Source organism: Daucus carota, chromosome 8 (genome assembly GCF_001625215.2).
Source record: "Daucus carota subsp. sativus chromosome 8, DH1 v3.0, whole genome shotgun sequence".
Classification (NCBI taxonomy): Eukaryota; Viridiplantae; Streptophyta; class Magnoliopsida; order Apiales; family Apiaceae; genus Daucus; species Daucus carota.
Genome location: NC_030388.2, coordinates 25,603,100 through 25,629,474, shown reverse-complemented (window position 1 = coordinate 25,629,474; position 26,375 = coordinate 25,603,100). Strand labels below are relative to the sequence as shown.

At 37.7% G+C, this 26,375-nt stretch overlaps 5 protein-coding genes and 1 long non-coding RNA gene across 8 annotated transcripts; 3 read left to right on the top strand and 3 right to left on the bottom strand.

Moving 5' to 3' along the window:
* Positions 1 to 73: 73 nt before the first annotated feature.
* On the bottom strand, positions 74 to 3,229 carry LOC108199274 (heterogeneous nuclear ribonucleoprotein 1). Of its 2 annotated transcripts, XR_010286340.1 has the most exons (3): positions 2,863 to 3,187; positions 1,100 to 2,332; positions 74 to 403 (listed from the first exon to the last, which is right to left on the bottom strand). XR_010286340.1 is itself a non-coding variant. In XM_017367024.2 (2 exons), the coding sequence occupies exons 1-2, from the start codon at positions 3,082 to 3,084 to the stop codon at positions 1,202 to 1,204; spliced, it is 1,353 nt and encodes a 450-aa protein (XP_017222513.1). In that variant the 5' UTR covers positions 3,085 to 3,229; the 3' UTR covers positions 869 to 1,201. The 2 variants fall into 2 exon arrangements, 1 of the variants encoding a protein (XP_017222513.1); XM_017367024.2 differs by lacking the exon at positions 74 to 403 and having other exon boundaries at positions 869 to 2,332; positions 2,863 to 3,229.
* A 1,146-nt stretch (positions 3,230 to 4,375) lies between these two features.
* Positions 4,376 to 7,849, bottom strand: LOC108197394 (uncharacterized). The gene is made up of 2 exons (XM_017365002.2): positions 7,083 to 7,849; positions 4,376 to 4,852 (listed from the first exon to the last, which is right to left on the bottom strand). Exons 1-2 carry the CDS (start codon positions 7,331 to 7,333, stop codon positions 4,795 to 4,797), a joined length of 309 nt encoding a protein of 102 aa, XP_017220491.1. The 5' UTR covers positions 7,334 to 7,849; the 3' UTR covers positions 4,376 to 4,794.
* A 939-nt stretch (positions 7,850 to 8,788) lies between these two features.
* LOC108197030 (uncharacterized) lies at positions 8,789 to 14,556 on the bottom strand. Of its 2 annotated transcripts, XR_001801894.2 has the most exons (3): positions 12,052 to 14,538; positions 9,241 to 9,319; positions 8,789 to 9,164 (listed from the first exon to the last, which is right to left on the bottom strand). It is a non-coding gene; the product is annotated as an uncharacterized LOC108197030 (long non-coding RNA). The 2 variants fall into 2 exon arrangements; XR_010286390.1 differs by lacking the exon at positions 9,241 to 9,319 and having other exon boundaries at positions 12,052 to 14,556.
* Positions 14,557 to 17,007: 2,451 nt separating this feature from the next.
* Positions 17,008 to 20,443, top strand: LOC108198427 (protein MAIN-LIKE 1-like). The gene is made up of 4 exons (XM_017366181.2): positions 17,008 to 17,112; positions 17,974 to 18,827; positions 18,929 to 19,412; positions 19,565 to 20,443. Exons 1-4 carry the CDS (start codon positions 17,008 to 17,010, stop codon positions 20,441 to 20,443), a joined length of 2,322 nt encoding a protein of 773 aa, XP_017221670.2.
* Positions 20,444 to 21,474: 1,031 nt separating this feature from the next.
* LOC135148527 (uncharacterized) lies at positions 21,475 to 23,854 on the top strand. Its single transcript, XM_064083805.1, has 2 exons — positions 21,475 to 22,557; positions 22,655 to 23,854. The coding sequence occupies exons 1-2, from the start codon at positions 21,475 to 21,477 to the stop codon at positions 23,852 to 23,854; spliced, it is 2,283 nt and encodes a 760-aa protein (XP_063939875.1).
* Positions 23,855 to 25,090: 1,236 nt separating this feature from the next.
* On the top strand, positions 25,091 to 25,839 carry LOC108200049 (protein PROTON GRADIENT REGULATION 5, chloroplastic). The gene is made up of 2 exons (XM_017368108.2): positions 25,091 to 25,498; positions 25,606 to 25,839. The coding sequence occupies exons 1-2, from the start codon at positions 25,244 to 25,246 to the stop codon at positions 25,708 to 25,710; spliced, it is 360 nt and encodes a 119-aa protein (XP_017223597.1). The 5' UTR covers positions 25,091 to 25,243; the 3' UTR covers positions 25,711 to 25,839.
* Positions 25,840 to 26,375: the final 536 nt, after the last annotated feature.

The window sequence follows — 26,375 nt, the reverse complement described above, 5'->3', positions numbered from 1 at the left end:
GTTTTCTTTATCTAAAAGGACACAAAGAAAAAACAGAAACCAGAATAAAGCAAGTTTGTGCTGCATGAATGAGTAACATTAAAAAAAGGCTTGTATTCTATTTAGCAAAAAAAGAAAGAAAGGCTTGTATTCACCTAGAATCTAAAAGTATAAAATTTTGGTAGCAACTTTTACTCCTTTTGTCCTGGTCTAATCAAAGCCCAAACAATAGGCAAATTAACTAATGTTATTTAAAGTGTGCAGGATACCCACATGAACTCCCGAGTTTAGCCTCTGAACACTTCAATTTCACCCCACAACCTCAGTGGCACTGTCAGATCTTCACGGCCTTGCTTCAGAATCCTTAGCATGAAGCTTTTTTATAGCCATGACACATCAAATTGGTTATCAAGCATACCTCCTCCTGTACAACACAAGGGCACAGAGCCAAGTCATTATGCCATTGTCTAATTTCAGCTACCACTATGGTTACCGCTAATGCTACCACTACGGTTATACCGCTAATTCTACCAATACGGTTACCGCTACCGCTACCGCTACTGCTACCACTACGGCTGCCACTAATGCTACCACTACAGCTACCACAAATGCTACTTACTGCTAACACTACTTATACGCATACAACACAGATGATCCAAAATGGCTAAAGAGCTCCACTTCTACCATATACAAGGCTCACAAAATCCTCCATACTGCTACAGCCTACAGAGTCTGATTTCAATTCTAATTACCTCATCTCGAAGGAAATTTCCAACATATAGAACAGTCACTGAATCCTTATCAATGACTGCAACAGGTCTCTCTGAATTCAATTCTAATTACCTCATTTTGAAGACAAATTTGAAACACATAAAAAAATAAAATCATATCACAGCAATCAAGGAAACAATATTAATAGTTCTATATCATTCATACACATTACACACTAGCATAAAGAAACCTTCAAACAGACAAACAGATACTTGTAAGCACATCAAGTTCAAAACTACACTTAGCAAGCAAATAGGAAGAGCCAAAACCTAATTAAAGATACTGCTTATTATAAGCTACCAAAACACTTAAACAGATACGCAAACTACTAAAATTCAAGCATTCCAACCATTTCAATTGTTAAATGCATGATGCATCAATTGTTTGCTGCAACAGCCCTTTAGAACATCAACTGTGTGGCTTTTTCAGAACCAGACTCACGATATCAAAATTACTGTTGTGGTGCGCCATAACCACCGCCATATCCAACTTGTCCGCCACTAGGTGCCCCATAACTACCAGAACCTTGCGAGGGGTCAGATCTCCATCCTTGGTTTCCGTATCCTGAATTCCCTGTTGGATCCCCATAATTACCACCCATGTATCCTCCACTGCCAGATTGTACTTCACCACCAGCAGATGAACTATTTGGGGCACCACCAGGCCGACCCCCAACAGCACCATATGCAGCTGGATTTCCATATGACCCATCCGGTCCACCATATCCACCATAGCCATAACCTTGGTTCCCATAGGCAGCAGCTCCACTAGGAGATTGACCTGTGGGCACAGAAACAGGTGCACCACCAGGACCACCGTTAGAGCCACCCGAAGCACCCCACTGAGTATTACCATATCCAGAAGATGCATGGGCACCATATGCATTCCTTGAAGCACCTGCTGGACCACTACCATAAGAACCATAACCAGTATTTGGGACATTAGGGTTTCCATATGAGGCCCCAGCAGGACCACCATACCCAGGATTGGCACCACCATAACTACCATAGCCACCAGAACCAGCGCCATTACCACCAGGACCGTACCAATTACTAGATGCACCATATCCAGATGATCCATATGATGGATAACCACCACCAGTATTCTGAGACTGCATGTACCTGCTCGAATCACGACCATCATATGAACTTACATTGCCACCAGATGCGCCATAGCTCGGATAACCTCCACCACCACGGCTTACACCGCCACCCATAGTACGACCACCCCCACCAGCATTGGAATCTCTGGGAAGAGCCCTTTTAACTTCCACTTGCTTACCGTTCAAATCATGGAAGTTTTTGTGCAAAACCCGATCAACTGCATCCTCGGTATCAAAAGATATAAAACCAAACCCACGTGGACGATTAGTCTGCTGGTCATACATAACCACCACATCAGTAACTTGCCCATAAGCCTCAAAATACTGACGAAATTCTTCTTCACTCAATGTTGGAGGTAAACCCCCAACAAAAATTTTCTTAGTCCTAACATCACCACCCCCATAGCTTCTGCCAGAACTTGGGTTCCCAGCCTTCGACACTTGTTGTTCTTCCCTAGACATGGCCCTCTTAGGCTCAACCTAAAAGTAAAAAATTACAATCATATAAAAAAGGAGCAAGCAACGAACAGGCCACCATTAACCAAAGAATAACCAAGAGACAACAACTACATGAAATGCCACAGCCACACAACACAAGGCCACAAGCCTCTCTAACAACACCCAAATGGGAAGACACTGAATCCAAATAAAAGCAATCAATCAACTGGCTTGCTGTGGCCACTAAATAGCACAAAACTATGCACAAAAAACCAACAAAAGAGCAACTATAAATCACCAGTAACATTCACTCCAACTATCCAAGGCAGATGACACGAACAAATCAGCCGCACATAAAACCATTAAAAAGTCAAATCAAAATCAAAACATCAATTATCCACTAAAACGCTAAAAAACCCTCGACCTAAAACACCTCTACTACCACAATACAATACCCACAAAACATCAAATCAATACAAAAACGCCCAGAATCAAATTCAACAAAACAGAAACCTAGACCCACATAAACACAAACACACACATACATAAAAAAAATAAAAAATAAAAAATACCAATCTGCCATCAATGACATGTTTCTCCTGAAGAACAGCATCAAGAACAGAAGGATCTGCAAAGACAACAAAGCCAAAGCCTCTAGGCTTTCCCGTAAGCTTATCTTTCATGACAGATGTCAACAAAACCTCCCCATAATTCCCAAAATACTCACTCAGCTTCTCCTCAGTCGTGTCCCATGATATCCCACCAATAAACAGCTTCCCCTGATCTGAATCCATCCTATCGTATCTATAGCTGTGTGTATACTTATTTATACCAGGGTTTCAGCTGAGTCGCCGACTGGGGTTTGGGGACAAGTCAGGAATTTGTGTATTGGCGTTGGATATATATTGTGGAGATAGGGTGAATATCGTCGTAATCAACGGCCCAGATTTTATCACCTTATTTTTGGTTTTTTATCCTGTTTGGACAGGTTTTCTTATTATCTTTTATGTTGTTTTAGCTGTCCTGTTAATATATGCACAATGAAAAACCCTATTAAGCAATAGACTTCTACTTATTCTTTATAAAATCAATAAAACATATTATTTCTAGTAATTCACTATAATAAATGATGTGAGAATTTAAATATTATTTCTTAGATGTATTTATATTAGAAAAGATGAAAATTGAACTAAAAGTGAATATTATACTCGTAAACAATAGGTTAAGAGTGACATATTAATTATGGGTTTGGATCATTGCACTCCTTATCCAACCGTCTCCGATTCTCCGACCTAGTAGCGGGACGGGGATCGATCGGGGTCGAGCAAGGGGAAGAATGATCATCCTTGTACAAAGCTAGCTTGAAAAGTTAACCTAATAATAAATATAATGAGATTCATGATATAAAATTAGTTTGAAAAATTAAATTTATAAATAAAAGAGTAGGATAGACGGAAAATAAGTTAAATTTGATACAAAATATAGCACCAATTGACATGTTAGTTTCACTTTTTGGTATCAAATTCACATGAAGCAAAGCACCTTGGTTGGTTGCCCGGCCAACTAGAGTCATATTGAGAGTAAATGCATGACGCATCTGTCCGATAACAAAAAACTGGAGTTGTTTATAAGACTGATATCATCCTAATTAAGCGAACTCTAAGTATATCCCTAGGACATGTTTCAAGTTACACGAGGTAAAGTCACTAGCAGAGGCTTGAAAGTCCGAGCACCGAACTTAGACATAGAGAGAATGAAACAGAAACTGTACCAAAGCTCAGGAATGAGGTGAAACCGAAATAGAATTTGTGGAGGACGACATAGGCTGCATTAGATTAGTTATGTATATCAAATCACACTTTAAGTTACCTTCTGTGTTGCATCCAGAAGGAAGCTAAACCGGCCTTTTTCACCTTGATCCGACGGTTTCCAACAGACTAGTTTAACCTCTACTTCTTCTGCCCTGCGTTACTGCTATTTTAGAAGACGAGAGTTGAAATCTTTTCTGCAATAGTGTATGCACGGCTACCATGCAAGTAACTTGCACAAAGTTGAGGTAAAATCAAATTCCATATGGACCCATAATACCAAGGATAAGCATTTCAGGAAATTTTATTCTAACGAGAAGCAAAAATCACATAGATACTTTCTCCTATAATACGATATACAATTTAACACGAACATGAGTTACACTTGTACATATTAAAGATCACTGATGTAATAATTAAGCATAGATGCACATCGTAAATGTACTTTAAAAGGCTATATCTCGATATAATCATGTTGATGAGTATTTGCTCCTAAAAACACGGGTCTTCTTCCACCAGGAACCTCAGCATACGTTAAAGATCCGTGGCAAACTGGCTTGCCGGTGACAAAGTTGCACATGGAAAACTTGCTCAAAACAGCAACCACTCGCTACCAATAGAAACTTTTACAGTTAAAAGTACAGCTCACAAACTTTTACTCTTATATATTTGCTGACAGGTGATCTTCAACAAGCTCTACATTATTCTACAGAGGCAAGAATCTGATTCCTCGTCATCGGAGTCACTTGCGTCACTGCAGAAAAACACAAGATTAGCAATGACGGCAACTCAAAAGTTTCCTTTCTTCAGCACTTTTTATATTCACTATATACATGCCATAATCTTATTAATGAAGCTACAACAGTTGTTACATAGTTCACAGTACAGTAGCAAATCAATTGAGCAAATCAGTTGTTACTTGAGTCAGTCCCACATTAGTATTTAGCCTATTTAAGCAAATCAATTGTTTTAAAATGTCAGATAATCTTAGTTAATATCAACAAGGAACCAAGTTCTCTTTTTTCTTGCCATGTTCTCTTGCTAAATTTTTCAGCTGCATCTGGTTCAGGATCTCCAACAGTTATCTTTACTTAACTTTAAACAATCTACTTGTAACCTCCGTGAATTTCACAAAACATCTTTTCTCACTTTCTAATGTCATCTCAATTCTGATAGAAAATTACTGGTGCCACGTCGGATGGAAAATTAAGTATGGGATAGTATTATAATAGGAGAGGATTAATTGATTAAATGATACTTGGTCTATACCAAGTCTTGATTTTATGTAAACAACAAAAACCCTTACACTGTATCTACTCATACTTTCTTTTTTGACAGAATACTTGTTTTATTACATGAAAGGTATTATTATTCTTTCATAGATTAATCCCTTAAATATCCCTTGTAAAGTGAAAATGGGAATAGACTATTAAAATAATCAAAATCCAAGGATTGTAGCGATGGGGCTACAATGTGAGGATTATAATCATTCCCAACAAGAGAAATATTGAGAATGAAAACATAACAGTCATAAATTTATGTTCCGCAGTTCTAAGCAGTGATAGGAATGGAAAGAAGGGTATGTCAATGGGGTCATTTAACTTACTTGTATTCCAACCCTAGCCATCCTATAACTACAGATATGCTTTGCAGACGACATGGATACAACAGGAAAAAGGAACTTTATCCTAATACTAGCTCTTTAAATGAACCCCAAATATATTCACCTCGGCCTATAACAGTACATATCCATTGAGGCTTGCAGACTCTTGCAACGTTATGAAGATCATTAAGTGTTTATCCTTCAACTTACTGGTAATTTAGGATTTGCAGTTATATGTGATGCGTGAATAATCAAACTTCCATAACAGATTTAAAGCAGGATTCATATGTTTTTTGGAGGCTAGTAAATAATGCAGCCCCTTACATTCCAATATACTTATGCTCCCGTTATCCACTCATATTCCAAATCATTGTCAACCACTCAGCCATTCTAACATCATTATCACTGGAAATGTGTTAGCCCACAATGTTGTCTGTGGACCATGGATTGTCAAGAAACTTACCAATAATTCTGATCTCAAGAGTACTACAAAGTGAACATATTTATAAGTTTTAGTTTAGTTTTAGAAATAACCTAAGCTAGATACATAATCTTAGTGGCTTTTCTCTTTATAGAAACTGGGAGACAACAAATGAGTTTGAAGGCAATGACTTGGGCCTCATACTGCTTAATTTAGCACATACAGAACTTGATTACCATGACCACTTGGAGATATCATCAAATCCGGTTTTGTACGCCAATATAAAAAATTTCGCAGACTTAGTTTAATATAATTTACTAGTAACTGATAGGCTCAACACCAGAATATGTATTATCCTGGAACATCACCAGCATTACTAGTATGATGGCACTCAAAGCAGATTCAGCTTGGATATCACTTGGGCCTTGGCCATAATTAAGACTTAAAACAGACTATCACCCTTTTCAGATGCTTAACAGTACGCTGCCACCCAAAGCAAATTTAGCTTGGATATTGCTTGGCCCTAGTTAAGACAGACTATCACCCTTTTCAGATCACAAAAGACGGTTCCTTCTCATTAGCAATGAATATCCCTCCAAGATAAGGCAGCACTGAGCACTTAGCTGCCAATAGGAAATCAATGCCCAATGTAACGTCGAAATGATCTAGAAGCATCGCTAACAGTTTACACTTTCCTTCCCACGATCTATGCAGGTATTTATGTTTTATCGTTTACTTGCACTTATCTATCCTCCCTTACGTTCAAGACATTAGTTATCCACAACAAATCAAGATAATTTATTAACTTTCCTATATCAATCAAATACAATCAAAAAAGTTTACTGGCAAATAAATAAATACTAGCAATCAGGCATCACAAAACTACAAGATTAAATTTCATATCAAATTCACAAACTCAAAGAAATATAGATAAACAAAATCACTAACAAAAACGATTACCTTGGTTGATATTCCAGCACTTGAGCAAGCTTATTCCCATTAATATCATTCCACATTACTTTCCTTTGTGATTTCTCCACCTTCCTTGACAACCCACCTCTCCGAGGAGGAACCAACAATGTAGTCGTCTCGTCTTCATCCTCCTTCCTATCTCCATCAAGTAAACTAGTTTTCGACTCCACATCACTCAACAACGCCTCACTCTTAACATCATTTTTATCACAACCATAATCTTTCCCATTACTATCCATTTAATCTCCGAAATCAAGTAACTCTAAAACCCACGAAAATTCCTAAAAATATTGAAAACAAATCATCACACCAACAACGCCAAATATCAACTCTCACAAAATTCTTGAAATCAAAGATATAACAAAACCCACTAACTTTATAAAAAAAGATCAAATCTTTATCAAAATGAATACATAAAAGACTATAAAAACACAGAAAGATCAGATTTTTGCAACCAAGATTGCAAAATTGAAGATCATATATTCATCAAACAACAAGTCAACCCAAGTGAAAACAGCAAATCATAAATACAAACACATGTACATGTAAAGAAAGTGGTGCAAATAGAGTTAAGACAATCTAAGAAAATTTATTACAGAGAAAAAGTGAATAAAGAAAGCATTAATGAGATGAAAATTAGAGCTGGAGAACCCTAAAGCTAGAAAAGAGGGATATAAATTGTAATTGTAGTAGCACAAGAAATGAGAAGAGAGGAGACCTTGACTACTATTCTTGCACTACACCGAAACTGATGTGTATATTTTTGATTAAATAAAAAATAATTTTTGTATTCCCTTCCTTTCATATTTTATACGTATTTTATGTCTTTTTCTGAATATTTACGCATTTTAAGAGATTAACTAAAATATTTAATTTTCTCATCTATATTTTTTAAATTACACTGTGAGTATATATATATATATATATAATGACGATTTTCCGTTGAAAAGGTCTTTTTTTTTTATCAAATTGATCTATTTTCTATTCAAACTCTTAGTAATCAGTATATATATATATATATAACATTTAAATTATTGCTTTTAAAAGAGGCGAACAAATGTTATTTGACATAATTTTTTCCAATAACACAGATAAAATGGGACGAGGAAGTATATTTTAATAAAAACTTTTTGTAATTTTAATTTTGATTTATGCTTATTTGACATGTTTGATAGCAATTCTTCCCATGTATTTTCTGAAGAGGCTAATTTTAAAATTTTATGTTAAAATTGAAAATGCGTTTCCATATAAATTGCTTACTTCAGTCAAGACAGTTATATCAAAATTTAATTTTTTCAAAGATTATTTCTTTTTCACAAAAAGATAAAATTATGAAATACCTGGATAAGAAATAAATTTCCCATTGATGAAAATGGCCAATTGGAATATAGATATTATTTTACACTAAAGAATATGGTATCTTTGCCAAAAAAAAAAATTAATTTAAACTTGAATTCAAATTTATTAATTTGATAAAAATTCATATCCACAAACAGCTATAACACCAGGGAGCACTGGTCTCAGCTGCCCCTCTTCTCAGTCCCAAAAACAAACACACAATCACTCTACATGTGAGGGAAAAGTGTGTTAGTGTGTGGGAGTATTAAAGATGCCAGCCTTTCAGATGGCATCACCCACTTAATGAAAATCTGTTTCTGAATCTACCAATAAGCACTCACCCAACACTATCTGGATTAAACAATCAGGCAGCCACTGTAACAAAATCAAATATTTTTATGACAGATTCTGGTGGAATGCAAATGCTAATTCTTCTATTTCCGTCTCCAGATAGGCAATCATCTTTAACCAAACAAATAAAGCAATTAAACCTTAAAATGACCAGGCAAGCGATATGCGCTCAACTTACATAAACGGTAAAAGGGATTTTACGTCCTTCTGTTTGGCAGACAAAGGGTATCCACTTCAATTCCAGTGTCGATCCCAACAGTGAGTGGTGGGGACAGTAAAGTTCTGTTTCTAAGAGCAGCCAAAGTGTTAGTGGCTGCATTACCAGGAAGTGGAACAGCTATCTCTCTTCTGTCTTCAAATCCCTTGTGATATGCAGAACATCTGTGGCAGATTAAATTAGCATCTCTTGGTTAATATATCATTTAGGTCAAGCAATTTACAAAAGACCAGAACTCACACTTCTTTAGTGTTGCGCAAGATGAGTATCATAGCAACAACAAGCTCGAAAAGCACATTAATGAAATAACAGGAAACACCTGATAGCAAAAGAAGATGCAAGTATAACATAAATTCATTAATTTATAGATTTATTTATAAAAGCTGGCATATCAAAATGCTTAAAGCCCTATTGGATGGGAAATCAACAGTATACTTTCAAAGGATAAGATCACCAAATGTACATAACTCACAAAGATTGACAATCTACTGTTCCATTAATCCAGCGTTCATTGTTCAGAAGCTAATTGAATTAATCATTACTCAGCTAGAATCAAAGAATATCCTTTCAAGGCTTACTAGATCATGGATTATCATGGTGGTTCATTTTTTTCATGTGTAATGACAGTAAAAATAGCACTAATTGTTTTTACTTCATATGGCCTCACGTCAAACTTTCATGGATTATAGTTGCATCACACTAAATCATAAAAAAGAGTTTAACTAGAGGTACACAAATTGGTAACAAGATCAAAGTTTGTATTCAATAGACCTAACCCAAATAATAAGGTATTATCCAAATTAAACCAAACCAAATACACCCGGTAACAAGTTACTTAAAATAGTTACCAGTTAGATCTACAGCATATTTACTCTTCCATATCAACTCGTTTCTACTTAAGGAATTGTATTTTTATATGGAATAAGGTTCCACGCTGTGCAGCAGAGTAGATTAGTAGAACCTAAAAGAGTTTTAGCTGAAACTTAAAATTAGCCCTGGTATTCAGTGGAAAAAAAAGGTATTTATCCATTATGTTAAACAAGAAGCATTTTGGTCCTTTATACATAATATTAATTAAGAAATTCAATTTGGAAAACTAGGCATTTTATTATCAATCTTATGAGCATGAACTAATTTGTTTCCCTCAAAGGGGGAGTAAAGTGACTGGGGCACAGATAATGCAATACTGGAGATCATTGTTCCCATATCTAGAGTCAAGAATTTAAAGGAAGTAGTTATTACTCCTATTGCAGAATCTTGGCTTTCAAATCCCATTACAGCTTGAACTCAACTATCTATTCATTCCTTGTACAGGACTACAGATTATGGCCAATTGCAATTTATTTAGTAAAGGATCAATTATTTATCAGTTATATACTATATTATAGAATCTTAAGAGTCAAATAATAGTCCCTGGGTCAGGAACGTTAATGCCTACGACCTGTAAAATTTCTTAAAGTCTTTAAATAATGGCTGCTGTATTGTGGAAGGAAGATTTCAAAAAGAAAAAAAAAAATAGTTTTCTCTGTACTCTATGGTGTGAGACACAAGTATTCTAAGTGTGAACTAGCTTTCTTTGTCCCTTATCAATCATCATTTTAGTCCGGTCTTACTACAACCTTGTTACCTAAATCAAGCCATCGACAGACCAAATTGGTAATATTAAAGAGACTTGCATCGTCGTAGCTGAACTATACAGTTGTTCCACCCTCAAGTTTGTTAATCTATCTAGTGTACTAACTAAATGGTAAATGCATTTAAGGTGGCACTATTGATTCATGCAGACATATATTTGAAGAGATGTCAAAGGTGCTTCTTACTTCCCAAACAGAACTTAATTTAATTGAACTGCGCTCTTAAATTTTTAATTGGGGTTTTGTCAAGGAGCTGTGCTCTTAACTAAATAAAATGCATTAATATAATATTATATTATAATACATTTAATGCACCTTAAAAACGTGACCCTGTCTGTTATATTGAGCAAGTAAATTTCTATCAACACTAGCCTGCAAGCAATTACAGTAACAATCTTCTTTACTAGAAGAAAGGAATCTGCCTTATTTGATACTCATCAAAAAGTAGCAATTATATTACTGAGCACCACACTAAAGGTAATATTAGAAAATGTCATATCACATGAAGTATCTTGAGATTCATACAAACTAAAGTTACCATACTTGTTTATCGGAGAGATAGGCCTTTATGTGTGGCTAATAAACAGCTATATTGGCAATAGCTGCCCATATTGTCCACCAGCTTTTAGACTAATTCAACAATTAGTTGAGGTTCTTAAGCTTTGCAAATAAATATATAATTTGAGCAAGCATTGATTCAAAAACGGTTGGAAATATGTTGATCAATTACTCAGCTAGCACAAAGTTCTTGCCTGTGAGCATGGTTAGACAGGAAAAGCCTCAACATATCTATCTTCTAAATAATCCTCATCAGTACTTTATGCATTAAGACGAGAAAATTTTCAAAAAGTTATAATGTTGCATACAGCAATTAATCAGTTGTTACATGATAAGAAACATTAAATGTGCAGTAGCCTAATAATAGACATAAATCTGACACTTGGTACGATACAAGGAAATATACCAAGCACCAATTCAAAAGACGAGAGGACCTAGAAGAGAGAGACCTAGCAGTACCATTTATTAGTAATGGCAGCCAATACAAAATTTGTACAGATACTTCTTAGGATATTTTTTTCTATGAAGGTAACACGCAGAAATCTAAGGTTGACTAAATAATTCATTATTTTTGGATTAGCACATACAATTCATATAACTGGAAACTGGGAATGTATTTATATGCTTAAATTTTACTAACACTTAAAACATATAACATTATAAAATTTTACTGGCATGTCCATCAAAAAAATGAAATAATTACGCTTTTAACAGCAAACAAGTAAATCACAATATTTTTATTTCGATTAAAAAAGATAGAGACGTGATTATAGAGATAGCTTTCATTCAGTTCTGTAATCAATAGGTTATTGGAGTACATAACTCAAAATATTACAAATATAAAACCAAAATGCCGTACCTTCAGATGACTATATCTTTATCTTTCATTTAGGAACTCATAGGTATTTGCAGGTCAAAAGCCATTACTAAGGTACCTCCTTGCTGCAAGTCACACATTTCACCACCATGGAAAAATGAGAGCAAATTGAAGAATTGATCACCCATGGAAGGTGTATATTTTAGTATGAACTCTATTCACCACATCGAACATTATGCACGAACAATAATGAATATTATATACTACACTTTGGTGTCAATTATTATAAACAAATTTTGTTTCACGTTAAGTCGTTAAGAAACTAAAACCAAAAAATTAGTAAAAACAGAAAAGTACAACAGATGTTTAGACTTTAGATGTTGGAGTATCTGGAATAATCAGAATTCAGAGTAGGCCCATAACCTAAACACTTTAAGTTTTAGGAGAGAGGGTAACTCAACAGTTTGCTAAAATATCATCACTGCATGTTGTAGGCAAGAAACTGGACAAGGTGGACTGAACCTTGTGAATTCTCCATGAGTCAGCAAGTTCCAGCATGTAATGTTTTCTATTACCTTCCTTTATGAATTATGATCTTAATTAGAGTCCTTCCAAAAAAAAAAAAGAAGATATGATAGAAAAAGATCCAAGTATGCCACATTATGTCTTAGACAAGACAAAACACCATTTTAATATGTAACAGAAAGAACTTAGTGCCTGGGAGCATAAACCATTGCTGGGTAACTGGGTTCTTACTGGCCTTGACCCTAAAATTCAACATCTTTAGGACGCAAATAAGATCAAGCATACCCCCCCAACACTCAACAAGTCAACATACATGGATTGAGTCAATTTCACAGATAACTCTATGACATTCCTTAATTTCATTATGTAACAAAACATAAAACCCAAAATAAAGTACTGCAAGATAATGATCTAGCATATGATTTTTCTTTAATGAATAGAGGATTTCTTGCAGTAATAAGACATCACATTATCAAGTTGAAATATGCAATTTCCCTGATATAGATAAATTTGACCAAAAAAATATTTGTATTGGATGACTGAAGGATTCACCACAACCAATAGATTAAAGTGTTCGGGTTTTTCCTGAAAGTTTTTAGCTTCTTCTGGACTACCCCGCATATAAAAAATGATGCAAATGGCATACGTAGTCTATTTCTTGCATAACATCAAAAAGAGGGAGATCTCGTCTACATGTTTATGGTATCTCATGAATTTGAATCATCTACAGCTTTGCAACAGTACATGATTTGAAACATCGGTCATATGAAAAAACATATTTAACATGCATTGAGGCCTATATGAATCACATACTAATGATATTAAAAGGGAACAGTTGCCTATCATCATAAAAACGTGAAACAACGTTTCTGCATGTTAACAAAGCATTGTCAGGAAAAATAGTAAGAATCAAGTCTATCAATGTGTAGATACTTGTATGTTATTGACAATATTAAGATACAATTCAGTAATAGAGCCATAACCTCGTATCTTTGTAGCTCAATAGAACAAAAAACATCTGTCTCAATCTAACTCGAATTCAGTAACTGGGCGGACCACAGAGTTCTCAGCATCAAACCCTGCTAGCAATTGCCCACTAGACTGAAAAGACTTTCTATTATGAAAATGACTCAATAATCCTGACAACAGAAAACTTATGATCAGCACTACAATCACATGCCCGATAAACATGAGATTCACCAAAGCTTCACTGCGATATTTATACTCATCAAGCTCACACTTGATAAAATTCCTCCCATTGGCAACGTCAAATGGAAGTCTCTCACACCCACTAAACAAAAATGTATCAGTATACAATGACAACCCAACTTGTAGAACCCAAGTCCCCTTCAATATCATCCCAAAACATAACAAAAACTCCGCGAAAAACGCAGAAGGCCTAATCGAAAGAAACAAGCAACAAGCTGCACAAACAAAACCCAAACCACCTAACCAACCATACATAGCCTCACCATAACCAACAACCGCTTCTCCAGTCATCATACACTCAATAAGAAATGCAACCCCAGCATACACATACAAAAAATTCTCAGGAATCAAGGCAAGTTTATAACTTTCCTTCAAGAAAATCAAAATGAGGAGTACCCAGAAGAACAAAATTACTAAAGATTGTTGCAAAAATGCAAATTTGTAACTGGGGTGGCCAGAAATCACCAAAAAGAGTGAAAAAATGAAAACTGAGGAAATGGGTAGGCCAATTAAAAGAATGTAAAAATCAAAACTTTTCCATCTGGATTCAGAGAAATACCAAGATTTCGATCTGTAGTGAGATGGGTTTTTGAGATACAGAGATAGACAAGAAATAAGGCGTGTAATACCAATTGGGAAGATTACAAGGAATGATGAGAAATGGATTACTAATGATTCCATGTTTTTGCTAATACAATTTGGTGTCTGATTTCTAACTTTCTGTGTTTGACAGTAGAACTGTAGAAGTGTAAAATGCAAGCCCCAAATTGATTGAATGCCCATATTTTAGTTATTTTAATTTTATAAACAAAACTCTTGCTTCACTTTCATACTTCTTTCCGTTGAAAAGGCAATAATTAAAGGGGGAAAAAAGATAAAAATATCATAATTTTAAAACTTTTTTACATCACTCTAGCATAAGTGCCCACCAAGATATGCAATTTCGAATATAGATTGTGCTCGTGTCAGTAATTGGATCGATTTCGAGTAAAGATTAAATCACTTAAAATGAATAAAATTGGAAATTAAAATTTTTAGAAGTGAAATTTTAATTTCGGGTCATTTTCAGATTTGATCTCGGTAAATCGAATTGCGAATTGAGTGGGGTTCAGGTCTGGTGTTAGCATGCCAGAGTCCAAAACTTATGATTTTAGACAAAATTTTGATTTGCAGAAGTTAGAAACACATCATTTGCGATCACTACACATCATGAAGAAAAGACTGACGGTCCAAAAATTATAAATTATTATCATACATTTAATTGAAAAAATTATTAGATAGGAATGTAAGACCGAATGAGTCAATTTTTTTTTTTTTTGACAAAATGTAAATTCATTCCATTAAATTAAAACAAGTCTAGTCGGAACAAATCCCCAACTGACAATACAATCAGGTTGATAAACAATAAAACGAGCTAAACAAATAGCCGCATTGTTTCCAGACTGCTTAACACACTGAATCCAAGGATCTTTGAAACTGAAAATGAATATAAAGGTTTCTCGAGTAATCCAGCCTACATCAATCCCGAAAATGATAACTTCACAATTGACCTTCACAATAGTTCCATGGCTGTTGCGGTGTTCAGGTGACTCAGTTGTAAAAACTAAGCAATGAGGAATAAGAGTCCTCGAATAATGAACAACTATAATTTGTGAAAGATGAGCACATGCGATCGTCACCGTTCCAAGCATACCCCAACTATCTACATACCGGGAGCCAGAAAGACATAACAACCACAAATATAACAACGTGGAATCACCCAAAAATTGGGTACTAAATCAACACACGCCAAAAGGCGAGACGGGAAAACACAATCGGACCTTTGATTTCAAAAGATCTGATTTATTCAGAAAACAATCAAGTCTAAGCTCAAATCCGAAACAGATCCGAGAATAAAACTCGATTGAAATCTTCGAAGTTTAAGCAACACTCGATTTTATTGAATTAGAAAATAAGTAGAGGGCGGAGAGAGGGCGGGGCGCTGGGCAGGAGAAGGAGGTTGATTAGAGAAGTAAGGGGAAAGGAGGCTTGAAGAGGAATGAAGGGGAGGGGAAGGATAGATTGGGAGAGATGGGGGGTGGCGGCCGCCGGTGGAGGGTAGATGATAGGTTAGGGTAGGTCGACTCTAATGTTGTGTTTGGTTGGGGTAAACGATTCCGAAAGGAATGAAATGAAAAATGAACTATATAATGGGCAATTGTTAACAAATTTCATTCCTTCCTCCATTCCATTCCTTACATTATGTGCTAGAGATCATACATTCAATTTGAGATGGAATGCTCCATTCTCTCCTACCTCCAATTTCTTCTCAAATCTCATCATAACAATTTTGCCCTCACTTACATTTATTCCAAAACTTCCCTCCTATCTCTATTAGTTCCAAGTAATTTTACTCATTTCATTCCATTCCATCCATTCTCCCCAACCAAACACAACATTATTGATTAGAGAATTCTTTTGAATGAGTCAATTTTAATTGAGTGATAATTTTATTTCTTTTACTTATATCAAAATAATTAAAATTATCCGGTTAAATAATTTTTCAGCTGATAATATGTCCTCGTATTCGTATATCACGGAATCCTATGGAAAAAAATAGAATCCATTATATTGTTATTCGTGGAAAATAGGGTCACTTATTTTGGTAAAATGGCCCTCAATAACCATTTTTTTTGTTTTAATGCCCATAATAACAGAATTTGATAAAATGGCCCAAAATAACCATTAGAGACGCTACGTCGTTTAGCGTTTTATTTTTTTTTATTAAAGATGAAAACGCTACACGCAGTAGCGTCTTCTGTTTATATATATACCGCACTTTAAACCTCAACGGCTAACAAACAAAACAAAACATATCCCATTTTATACAGAGTTTTATACAGAGGTGAAGCACCTGATTATTCAACGAGTGAGGCGAGATTATTCAACGAGTTGAAGCAGCTACCATGGATTTCAATGTATATTCTTTAACCTTTGGGCGATTTTAATGTCTCAGCTTTGTTAATTTTCACTGTTTTGATATGCTTGCTATGTGCTTGATTAAATTCCTGTGTTAAACTGGAGTGTTAGTTACTCTGACTTTGAGCTCACATAGGCTAGATTAATTGTTATGGATGTGTTTTAATGTTTCATATGATTGCTAGATTATTGCAACCGAAAGAAATTATTCGTTTCATTTAATCAAATTTATCTTCCCCCGACTTGTTCCTGCATGTACGAATGCATTCGGTATAAGAAACAATTTGTTACCTGGACAAAACAATCATGGAAATGCAGACGAAGCAAGCCAGCAGCTTGACCAATGTCTTGCGTGAATTCCTCTTCGAGTTGTTTCCTGACAGTGGCCTCCAAATCAGGGCAGCTACTCTCGTAAAAAGTCAATGAAAGTCCCTCCGCTACAGGGGGGTAATCTTGTGCTTCCGAGACACACAAGTTGGAGAGTAGTGCGATTAAAACACAGGAGCATAGAATTTGAAAATAGTTGGTAAAATAAGAAGCCATTGTTAAATATTTTGTTTCTAGTTATTCTGAGTTATGATCTCCAACAATTAAGGGGTTTATATAGATGAGAATAAGATGCTTATTAGCTTCAAACACAGAGGCCACGCCATGTTCTGAGGCGGCTTACGTTTTATTTGTCTTGTCTATATTTGGATGTATTATCAGATTACATTAAATTAACTTTTTTTGGATCTTTTAAAAATCGAATTTAGTAGCCAAATACCTGAAAGCTTCAATTGCAGCCTAGTAAACTTGAGAGTAAGTGTTGATATTCTGCAGCACTGTAAGAACTTGAGTCTGATTCTTAGACTCAATTTCCATGGTGAAAATCTGACAGCCTCGGCACCCTTGTACTAGCAGGCTGCCAACTCACTGGTTTGATACCTAACTTGCTGCAAGGTTTTCCTTTCATGGAACCAGTTCACAAAAATGGTTATTGAGGGCCTTTTTTCCTTAGTTTTTGATATTTGTAAAATGATAGAAATTCCTACATTGTTTCTGTTTGTTTATACATTGCTTTTGTTATTATCATGATTAATATTGATAGACATGATTTATTGGTGAATAATATACATGCTATTTTATCATATTATTGGTTATTGGATTTACATGATACTATTATATACCATTCTGCGGGAATCGTAGTATTTGTATTGTGTTAATTTAATTAGTTTTTCTCTAAAGTTAGTATGATGTGCTGACTTTGTATTTCCTTGTTTTTGTTCACAGGCTATTGTTAGAGACCAGGGACCTCGTGATCCTAGCCTTCTTCACCTACAGGCCACTCATAGGTCTCGTTCTGTCTGGAGAACCGGTGCTGCGCCCTCGCAGTATTTCAGGCGTCGTGATGCCAACCAGTCTGATTTGAACATTGATGTTCGATTGATCCCCATTCTGCAGGCAGCCGGTTTTTATGGTGTAGCTCGGGTATCCACTCTTCAGCTTGATTGGAGTTTGCTTGGTGCTCTGGTAGAGAGATGGCGACCAGAGACACATTCATTCCACCTGCCGATGGGAGAGTGTACTATTACACTGCAGGATGTTGGTGTCTTGCTCGGGTTACCCATTGACGGAGAGCCCGTTATGTGTCCTGTAGGCCCTCCACCTGGACAGAGATGGGAGACCATCGTTGGTGAGGTATTTGGACAGATTCCTCCACCCGAGGCTTTCAATAACTCGAGGCTACGGCTCACATGGGTAGAGGGTCTCACTCCAGCGAGATTACGTGATGATGCAGGCGTTGAGGAGATCAGGCTTCACGCCAGGTGTTACTTGCTACAGTTGTTTGGGGGGTCACTGTTCACCGACCATTCTGGTGGACTTATACACTCCTCGTGGGTTCATTTTGTTCGTGACCTGGAGGCGCTCGGAGGCTATGCATGGGGTCCAGCTGTTCTAGCTCATCTATACAGGGAGCTTTGCAATGGTTGCAAAGCGAGTATTAAGGAGGTAGCTGGATGCCTTCTCTTACTGCAGCTATGGGCATGGGAGAGGTTGCCCACTCTTGCCCCTGTTCGGACCACTGTTCCATTAGAGGATGTTGCTTTTTGGGGGCATCAGCTTCCAGGACCACATGGAGCCAGGTACATAGTAGCTGTGTTTTTACTGGTTTGTACATTTCAAGTTGTGAATTGTCTTTTTAAATTGACTAATGTGTTTTTTTGTATTCCTATGATGTCTATAGGTGGCTTGTTGGACATTCATTCGTTGAGAGTGATGGAAGCACTGTGACTACGTCTCGGGCGGCATTGGATGCGCTTGCTCCACATGAGTTTATTTGGGAGCCTTATGCTGGGATTCTTGATACACTGCCAGACTATTGTTTAGCCGGCCGTCATCTCTGGCGCTTTCGCGGCCCCATGATATGTGTTTACATAGTCGAGCCACATCAGCCGGACAGAGTTGCTAGACAGTTTGGCATGATACAGCGTATTCCCGATCAGCCACACTACTCCCACGAGCATCACGGTATGACGCTGAGGGGCCAGAAGGTCTTGGATTATGCAGTCGTACATCAGCCCAGTATGACACACTGGCAGCATCGTCTGGAGCATATTTGGATTGATGACGTGATTGATGGTCATGCTACAGTCCCAGAGTACATGGATTGGTACTTGCCTCGGACTGTGAGGTTCATTAGTCAGTTGGGTGCACTGCATACCCACCTGGTAAGTATTTTTTGACTATTATATCTGTACTTTCTGTGATATGTGTCGTGTGTATTCCTTATCTGTAGTTGGGGTATTAGTTGTATTAGTCGTCATGCTTTATTTGATGGGTTCTAGTAGTTGATATTGCATTTGTATTCGTTGTATTTCAGGGAGTTGTGCTAGAGACTATAGCAGCCAGGACAGCAGACGTCCTCCCGGATATGTCCCAACTAGCCACTCAGAGTCTGCACCATCTCCGAGATCGGAATGCATACAGGTTTGATCCACGTCAAGTTGAGGAGCAGGATGCTAGACAGGACGGGGGAGGGGAGGATGCAGGTGGTAGAGGAGGCCGTGGTGGTGGCAGGAGAGGCCGTGGTGGTGCCGAGAGAGGCCGTGCTCGTGGCAGAGGAGGCCGTGCTCGTGGTGATGGAGGCCGAGGCAGTGGACGGTTAGTTGATGAGCCGGATGATGATGCTGATCATGCGGATCATTTAGGTACAGGCGAGGATCGAGGCCCAGAGTCTGATGCTACTGCTGCTACAGCTACTGTTGCTGATGCTTCTGCTGCTGCTGCTGCTGCCACAGCTACTGCTACTGTAGCCGAGGCTTCTACTCCCCATGCTGCTGCTGCTGCTGCCACAGCTACTGCTACTGTAGCCGAGGCATCTACTCCCCCTGCTGCTGCTGCCGCTGCTACTACTACCGCCGGTGACTGGTGGCCTAGTTTTTCTCTAGGCCTAAGTTTGCCTTCACAGCCAGTACCTGAGCAGCAGACTTCTCAGATGCCAGATACCAGTACAGAGCAGCCTCCTCCTGTTGTGCAGCGTCAGCATAGGATTCGACCTTGGCATGGTACACCAGAGGTACCCCCTTTTGACTTGGGCAGCTCATCACAGTCTACACAGTCTACGCAGCCTAGTCAGCCTAGTCAGCCTAGTCAGCCTGCTACGCAGCCTATTGTACCCCCTTTTGACGTCTTTTATGTTCGCCGGTCAAAGAGGGCTAAGAAGGTTCCTGACTGTGGTACTGGTTCACATAGGGGATGATTATATTTGTCGGTTTTTGATGATATTCTAGTTATAGGATGCTGAACTTGTGATATATGATAGCACGAATCTTGTAAATATTTTAATTTCATGTCGTATGTTTCTGTTTTAGTATAGCTTTAATGTTTTAATAATTAAATTGGCCGACGGTTAGGGTTTAGGATTGAGGGAGTAGGGCCGGTAGGCCCTACTCCCTCGAGCCTAAACCCTAATTAAGCGAGGCTGAAGGGCCGAAGGCCCTGAAGCCGAGACGCCGGCGGAATGATAATTTTATAACCGTTAACATTTAGGGTTTAGGTTTGGGTTTTAGAAAGATTAATTCATACTGCATATAAATTGGCCGACGGTTAGGGTTTAGGATTGAGGGAGTAGGGCCGGTAGGCCCTACTCCCTCGAGCCTAAACCCTAATTAAGCGAGGCTGAAGGGCCGAAGGCCCTGAAGCCGAGACGCCGGCGGAATGATAATTTTATACCTTAATTTAACTTAAATTAAGGCAAGGTTTTAATTCAAATTTCCAGCAAAAAAGATTTGATATTTTTACAAATCATTTTTAATATACATTTTTAATTTAATATACATTTTACAAATTCATTATACATTTTACAAATCATTTTTAATTCAAACAAATGCGTTTTTAAATTAAAAGAAATTCAATAATTAGTATGATGAACACGCTACTGGCAGTAGCGTTTCTTTAGTTTATATTAATATAACTTACAGACGCGAAAGCGTGTAGCGTTTTAACAGTTAATGAATATAACTTACAGACGCGAAAGCGTGTAGCGTTTTCCTTTAACAGTTAATGCATGAAAACGCTTTTTAAAATAGCGTTTCAGTTTTCTATAAACCTGCTAGACGCTAGTGCGTCTAGCGTTTTTGGTTTTAAACCTATAACGCTATACTCCCAGACATAACACTTGTACTGCCATACACATATACACCACACTGCCATACATTTTGTGCCCTAATTCACCCTAATTCACCCAAAATCTGCCCTAATTCATATTTCAAACATTCTATACATACAATCATGGCTTCTGGTTCGGGCTCGGGTTCGAAAGCTGGGAATACGGTTGTTGGATGGATATACCATGACGGTAATATTATCGAATCTCAATTAGAAGGTTTTATTTATGATAAACCTGTTTCAAAGCATGTTAGGCTCGATTTATCTATGAATTATGCCAATTTATGTGCTTTGTTACATTCCAAGTTGAAGATTGATAGTAGTAGTAGGTTGAGGATATTTTATAGGTCTAAAAATCCCGATAATTTGAAATTCGGGATTATACCTATTGAGGATGATGATGATGTAGAATTAATGTTTGGTGTTGTGGTGTCAAAAGGGATGCCATTTTTTGTTGAACTTTATGTAGAGAAATTGTCTTGTGATGGAAATTTGGTAAGGAGTAGTTCGAGTGTGGGGGAGAAGAGTAGTGGGCGTGATTCGGGGGGTAGTCATTTTAGACATGATCAGGATGTGGGTGATAGCTATATGTCTGTGGATACTTCCCATTTAGAGAGGATAACCTCATTCGACGATGTCGAGGTTGAAAATAATGAGGTCCCGTTGGAGTTGAAGGAGGGAAGGTTATTTAGCACGAAAGAGGATTTGATGCATGTGGTGAAGCAATACCACATTCAGAATCACTTAGAGATTGGAGTGATACGATCAGATCCGAGTAGTTGGTATGTTGCTTGCAAGTATAGAAATGATGGTTGTATTTGGAAGTTGAAAGCTAGAAAGAGGACTTCACATGGTAAATTTCAAATCATGGAGAGTGTAGGACCACATACTTGCTTGAGCACTACCATCACACGAGATCATCCCAACTTGACAGCCTCGGAGATTGCTGGAGTGATTAAATCTCAAATTGTTGCTGATCCGACAATTAAGGAGAAGGTGTTGTTAGCCACTGCTAAAGATAAGTTTGGATATGAGCCGGGCCGAAAGAAGATTAGGAATGCAAAGAAGATTGCATTGGAAGATATTCATGGCTCGTGGGAAGGATCATATGAGGACTTGCCACATTTGATGGAAACTCTTCAGTCCTTCAATGTGGGCACGAAGGTGGACTGGTGCTTTAAGGAGGATGATGCAGAGCACCTAGAGGTATGTTCTATCACCGTGTAATTTAATTCATTTTCATTAAGTATTTGGACTCCGTTATTCATTTTCTAATGTAATGTTTGTTATTTATTTGGAACAGGAAGTGACATTTAGGAGATTGTTCTGGGCTTTTAAGCCATGCATTGATGGCTTCGAGTATTGCAGACCCGTCATACTGATAGACGGGACTCATTTGTATGGACCATATCCGGGTGTTCTTCTGAGTGCAACAGCTGTAGATGGTTTTAGTCACATTCTACCATTGGCGTGTGCTATAGTGGAGTCGGAGAACAACTCTAGCTGGGAGTGGTTCATGGATAGGTTGAGGAGCTTGGTGGTTGGTCGGAGGCACGGGATATGTATCATTTCTGATAAACATTTAGGGATCATGGCAGCTATGCAGAAGGAGGGATGGTGTGAGCCACTTAATCATCATCGGTACTGTGTGAGACATTTTGCCACAAACTTTGCCACCAAATTCAAGAAAGCTGGATTGAAGGATAGATTGGTTGAGTTGGCATATCAGGTCCAGCCTAAGAAATTTGAACTACTATGGGGTGAGTTGTTGGCACTAGAGCCTCGAGCACTTGCATGGTTTGAGGACAAACCAGTAAGGAACTGGTCACTGGCACATGACTACGAGCATCATCGTTTTGGCATCATGACTACCAACCATGCTGAGAGTTGGAACAATGCAATTGTCGATGCTCGGAGGCTCCCGCTTACTTCATTGGTGCGAGTACTATTCCATAAGACGGTTGAGTACTTTGATCAACGTCGCCTTGAGATTGCAACACAAGTATCGAAAGGTAATATTTTCACCAAATATGCATCCCATCTCTTGAACCGTGCTGTAAGACGTTCCACGGGTCATAGTGTGAAGATATTTGATCGGGGGACTTGGTTATTCCAAGTAGTTACAAGGAAGGATGGGTTGAAAGGGGGAAACACACACACGGTTCGTCTTATGGAGTCTAGTTGTACTTGTGGAAAATTTCAAGCTTATAGAATCCCTTGCTCCCATGTAATTGCATGTTGTTCACATGTGAGGATGGACTTCCATGGGTTTGTTGGTGATTGGTATAAGTTAGAGAACCAATCGAAGATTTATAATGGTATCTTTGAGCCAATTCCAAACAAGGGTGATCCTCGATATCCTACCGAGCTTGCTTTCCCGAGAGTTGTGCATGACCCCGATATGGAGAAGAAGAAGGGCCGAAGAAAATCAACGAGGTACAAGAACGAAATGGATTTCCAGAGCCGGGGAAAGCATGGAGGGACTTCATCGAGAGATAGTTGATTCTCTAGTTGTTTTTATTGTTGTAGTACTATGGTTCAAGTACAATTTGATATGGTTGTTTGAATTTCGCGAAAATTGGAATTGTATGAATGATTTATGATATAAATTAAATTTTATGTTGTTATGAATTAGTTTATATTGTCCATGCAATTTACATTGAATTGGTGTTTTAAAGTTTTGGTTTTTAAGTTGCGGTTGGAGTTTTGGTTTTTTAGTGGCAGAAGGCAGTAGCTTCTGCCTTGGTTTCAAAAATTTAACAGGACAACGCTATTAGGTGTAGCGTTTTAGTGTTTTTATTGAACTTAGACGCTACACGGTGTAGCGTTTCTGCTGTTTAACAAAAATCTATATTTAGAACTGAGACGCTACACCGCGTAGCGTTTTTGTTGATTTAAAGAACTGAGACGCTATACGATGTAGCGTTTGTTGTTTTAACAAAAAAACAACTTTTTTTGTAACTTAGACGCTACACGATGTAGCGTTTTTGTTGTTTTAACAAAAACGCTACTCTAAAAACGTCTCTACTGGTTATTGAGGGCCATCTTCCGGGTATTTGGTTATTTAGGGCATTTTGAACCTAAATATGGTTATATGGGGCCAAAACCCCTTATTTTGTTACTCCCTGCATTCTCTGCACCTGTTTAACGGCTGAGAAACAAGCTCTATTTTGATGTTAACATTCAGTTGTGACCAAGTAGTACCCGTTTCCCTCCGTCCATCTGCAGAAACAAGGTTCACATTCTAGCAAAAAAATTCATAAAATAAAATTAATAAATATATGACTCATGGTTTCATTCTCGTAATTTAAATGCAAATAATTATAATTACGTGATTATATTTGATCTATATCACAATTATTGATTTACATCCGAATTACTCGTTCTCGGCTTCTCGTCCGATTTATTTTATTTGATTCGTATTTGAATATCGAACACGCGGGCGAGCACCTGCTCCCTCATGTCTTCTCGGGTCCGATTCCAACCTTTCACCGATCTAACAGCCTTGATTGTTCCACATGGAACACTAGGGACCCACTTACAAAAGTGGACCACCACAAGGGTTGTTACAAAAATTGTCCTCCAAACAAAAGGGACCAGAGGAGAAGTAAAATAAAATACGTGTTGAAAAAAATAAAAATCAAACTTAATTTTCAAGGCAGCAGCATGTGTGGCTCTCAGGAACTCTCCAACATTTCCCACACAATATCACCAATGAAACATGAGGTTCTTATAACTACACCAAAACCTCAAACCCCTCTTAAGAGATAGGAGCTTCACAATTCACTACACAAATAAAACACTACTTCTCTTCAAGGCCTTAAAAAAAATATTCCAAGATCTACCACAACAAAAAACAACTTCTAGTTTCTGTTCTGGTTGTGTGGTTCAAATGGCAACTTCAGTTCCCATTTGTTCTTCTTTTACCGGAACATGGGCAACATCCATGGCCAATGAAGACTGCGCCATGCTGGCTAAGTGTCCAACGCGGGTACGTGTCGGAAGGCCGGTTCGATCACAACCGATGATGAAGAATGTTAATGAAGGGAAAGGCCTTTTTGCCCCGGCTGTGGTTGTAGTACGTAACATAGTTGGTAAGAAGCAGTTCAACCAGCTTAGAGGAAAGGCCATTGCTTTACACTCTCAGGTAACTTAATATTGACAGTACATATTTAATCTCGATAAATTAATAAAATTTAGCGGTCCTGACATTATTAATATATAGAGGTTTTACTGTAAGTATGCTCTGTGCAGGTCATTAACGAGTTCTGTAAGTCCATAGGAGCGGATCAAAAACAACGACAAGGACTAATCAGACTGGCAAAGAAGAACGGGGAGAGACTCGGATTCCTGGCGTAATTACAGGGTTCATTGAAGTTGAAAGATTGTAATAGTTTAAGGACTTCCAGATGTATATACTCTTGTCTTCATCTGGATTAAGTGATAGTTACCCTGTTAAGCTAATATCATGAAATTCATACTTGCATATACTATTTTGTTACTTCCATTGTTATCATACTATTCAAATGATAGTAAAGATGCTTAGGTAGTTTGTCCACTTTGGTTTAAAGTAGCTTGGTGCATGAACTTGTACATGTGGTCTTGGTTTCAAAGAGTCCCATCTGCTCTGTGTGGTCTCAGTTCAAGACGGTATAATATCTTTGCATTGTTTCGCCAAATAAACAAATTTACAAGCACAACATAATTACAAAAGGTAAATTAAGAGGGCATTTGGTTGATGGTTAATGAGCCCGGTTAACGGGAATCGGAACCTAATACCCATACATTGTGTTTGGATTAGTAAATTTTTTGCTTGGAATGGGAACATCATTCCCTCTTGAAGGGTAAATCAATACCTCCACACCCCTTGGGTTACCATTTCCCATACCCTCCATTCTCATACCCTCCATTCCCACTCCCACCAATCATCCAAACACCCCCTGTGAATCGTCCCTGATACTTTATTAGTAGCAATACCTCAACATAGGTCAGGATAATCCTTTTCTTCATAACCCTAGGACTAT

Bases quoted from the DNA above. Each gene is read 5' to 3' on its own strand.
- LOC108199274 (XM_017367024.2), bottom strand. From the start codon at position 3,084: ATGGATTCAGATCAGGGGAAGCTGTTTATTGGTGGGATATCATGGGAC. The intron at 2,333-2,862 runs GTATTTTTTATT...TTTTACTTTTAG, and splicing joins ATGTCATTGATGGCAGATTG to GTTGAGCCTAAGAGGGCCAT.
- LOC108197394 (XM_017365002.2), bottom strand. From the start codon at position 7,333: ATGGATAGTAATGGGAAAGATTATGGTTGTGATAAAAATGATGTTAAG. The intron at 4,853-7,082 runs GTAATCGTTTTT...GTTTTTCTGCAG, and splicing joins GTGCTGGAATATCAACCAAG to TGACGCAAGTGACTCCGATG.
- LOC108198427 (XM_017366181.2), top strand. From the start codon at position 17,008: ATGGAAATGCAGACGAAGCAAGCCAGCAGCTTGACCAATGTCTTGCGT. The intron at 18,828-18,928 runs GTACATAGTAGC...TGATGTCTATAG, and splicing joins CCAGGACCACATGGAGCCAG to GTGGCTTGTTGGACATTCAT. The intron at 19,413-19,564 runs GTAAGTATTTTT...GTTGTATTTCAG, and splicing joins GTGCACTGCATACCCACCTG to GGAGTTGTGCTAGAGACTAT.
- LOC135148527 (XM_064083805.1), top strand. From the start codon at position 21,475: ATGGCTTCTGGTTCGGGCTCGGGTTCGAAAGCTGGGAATACGGTTGTT. The intron at 22,558-22,654 runs GTATGTTCTATC...TATTTGGAACAG, and splicing joins ATGATGCAGAGCACCTAGAG to GAAGTGACATTTAGGAGATT.
- LOC108200049 (XM_017368108.2), top strand. From the start codon at position 25,244: ATGGCAACTTCAGTTCCCATTTGTTCTTCTTTTACCGGAACATGGGCA. The intron at 25,499-25,605 runs GTAACTTAATAT...TGCTCTGTGCAG, and splicing joins CCATTGCTTTACACTCTCAG to GTCATTAACGAGTTCTGTAA.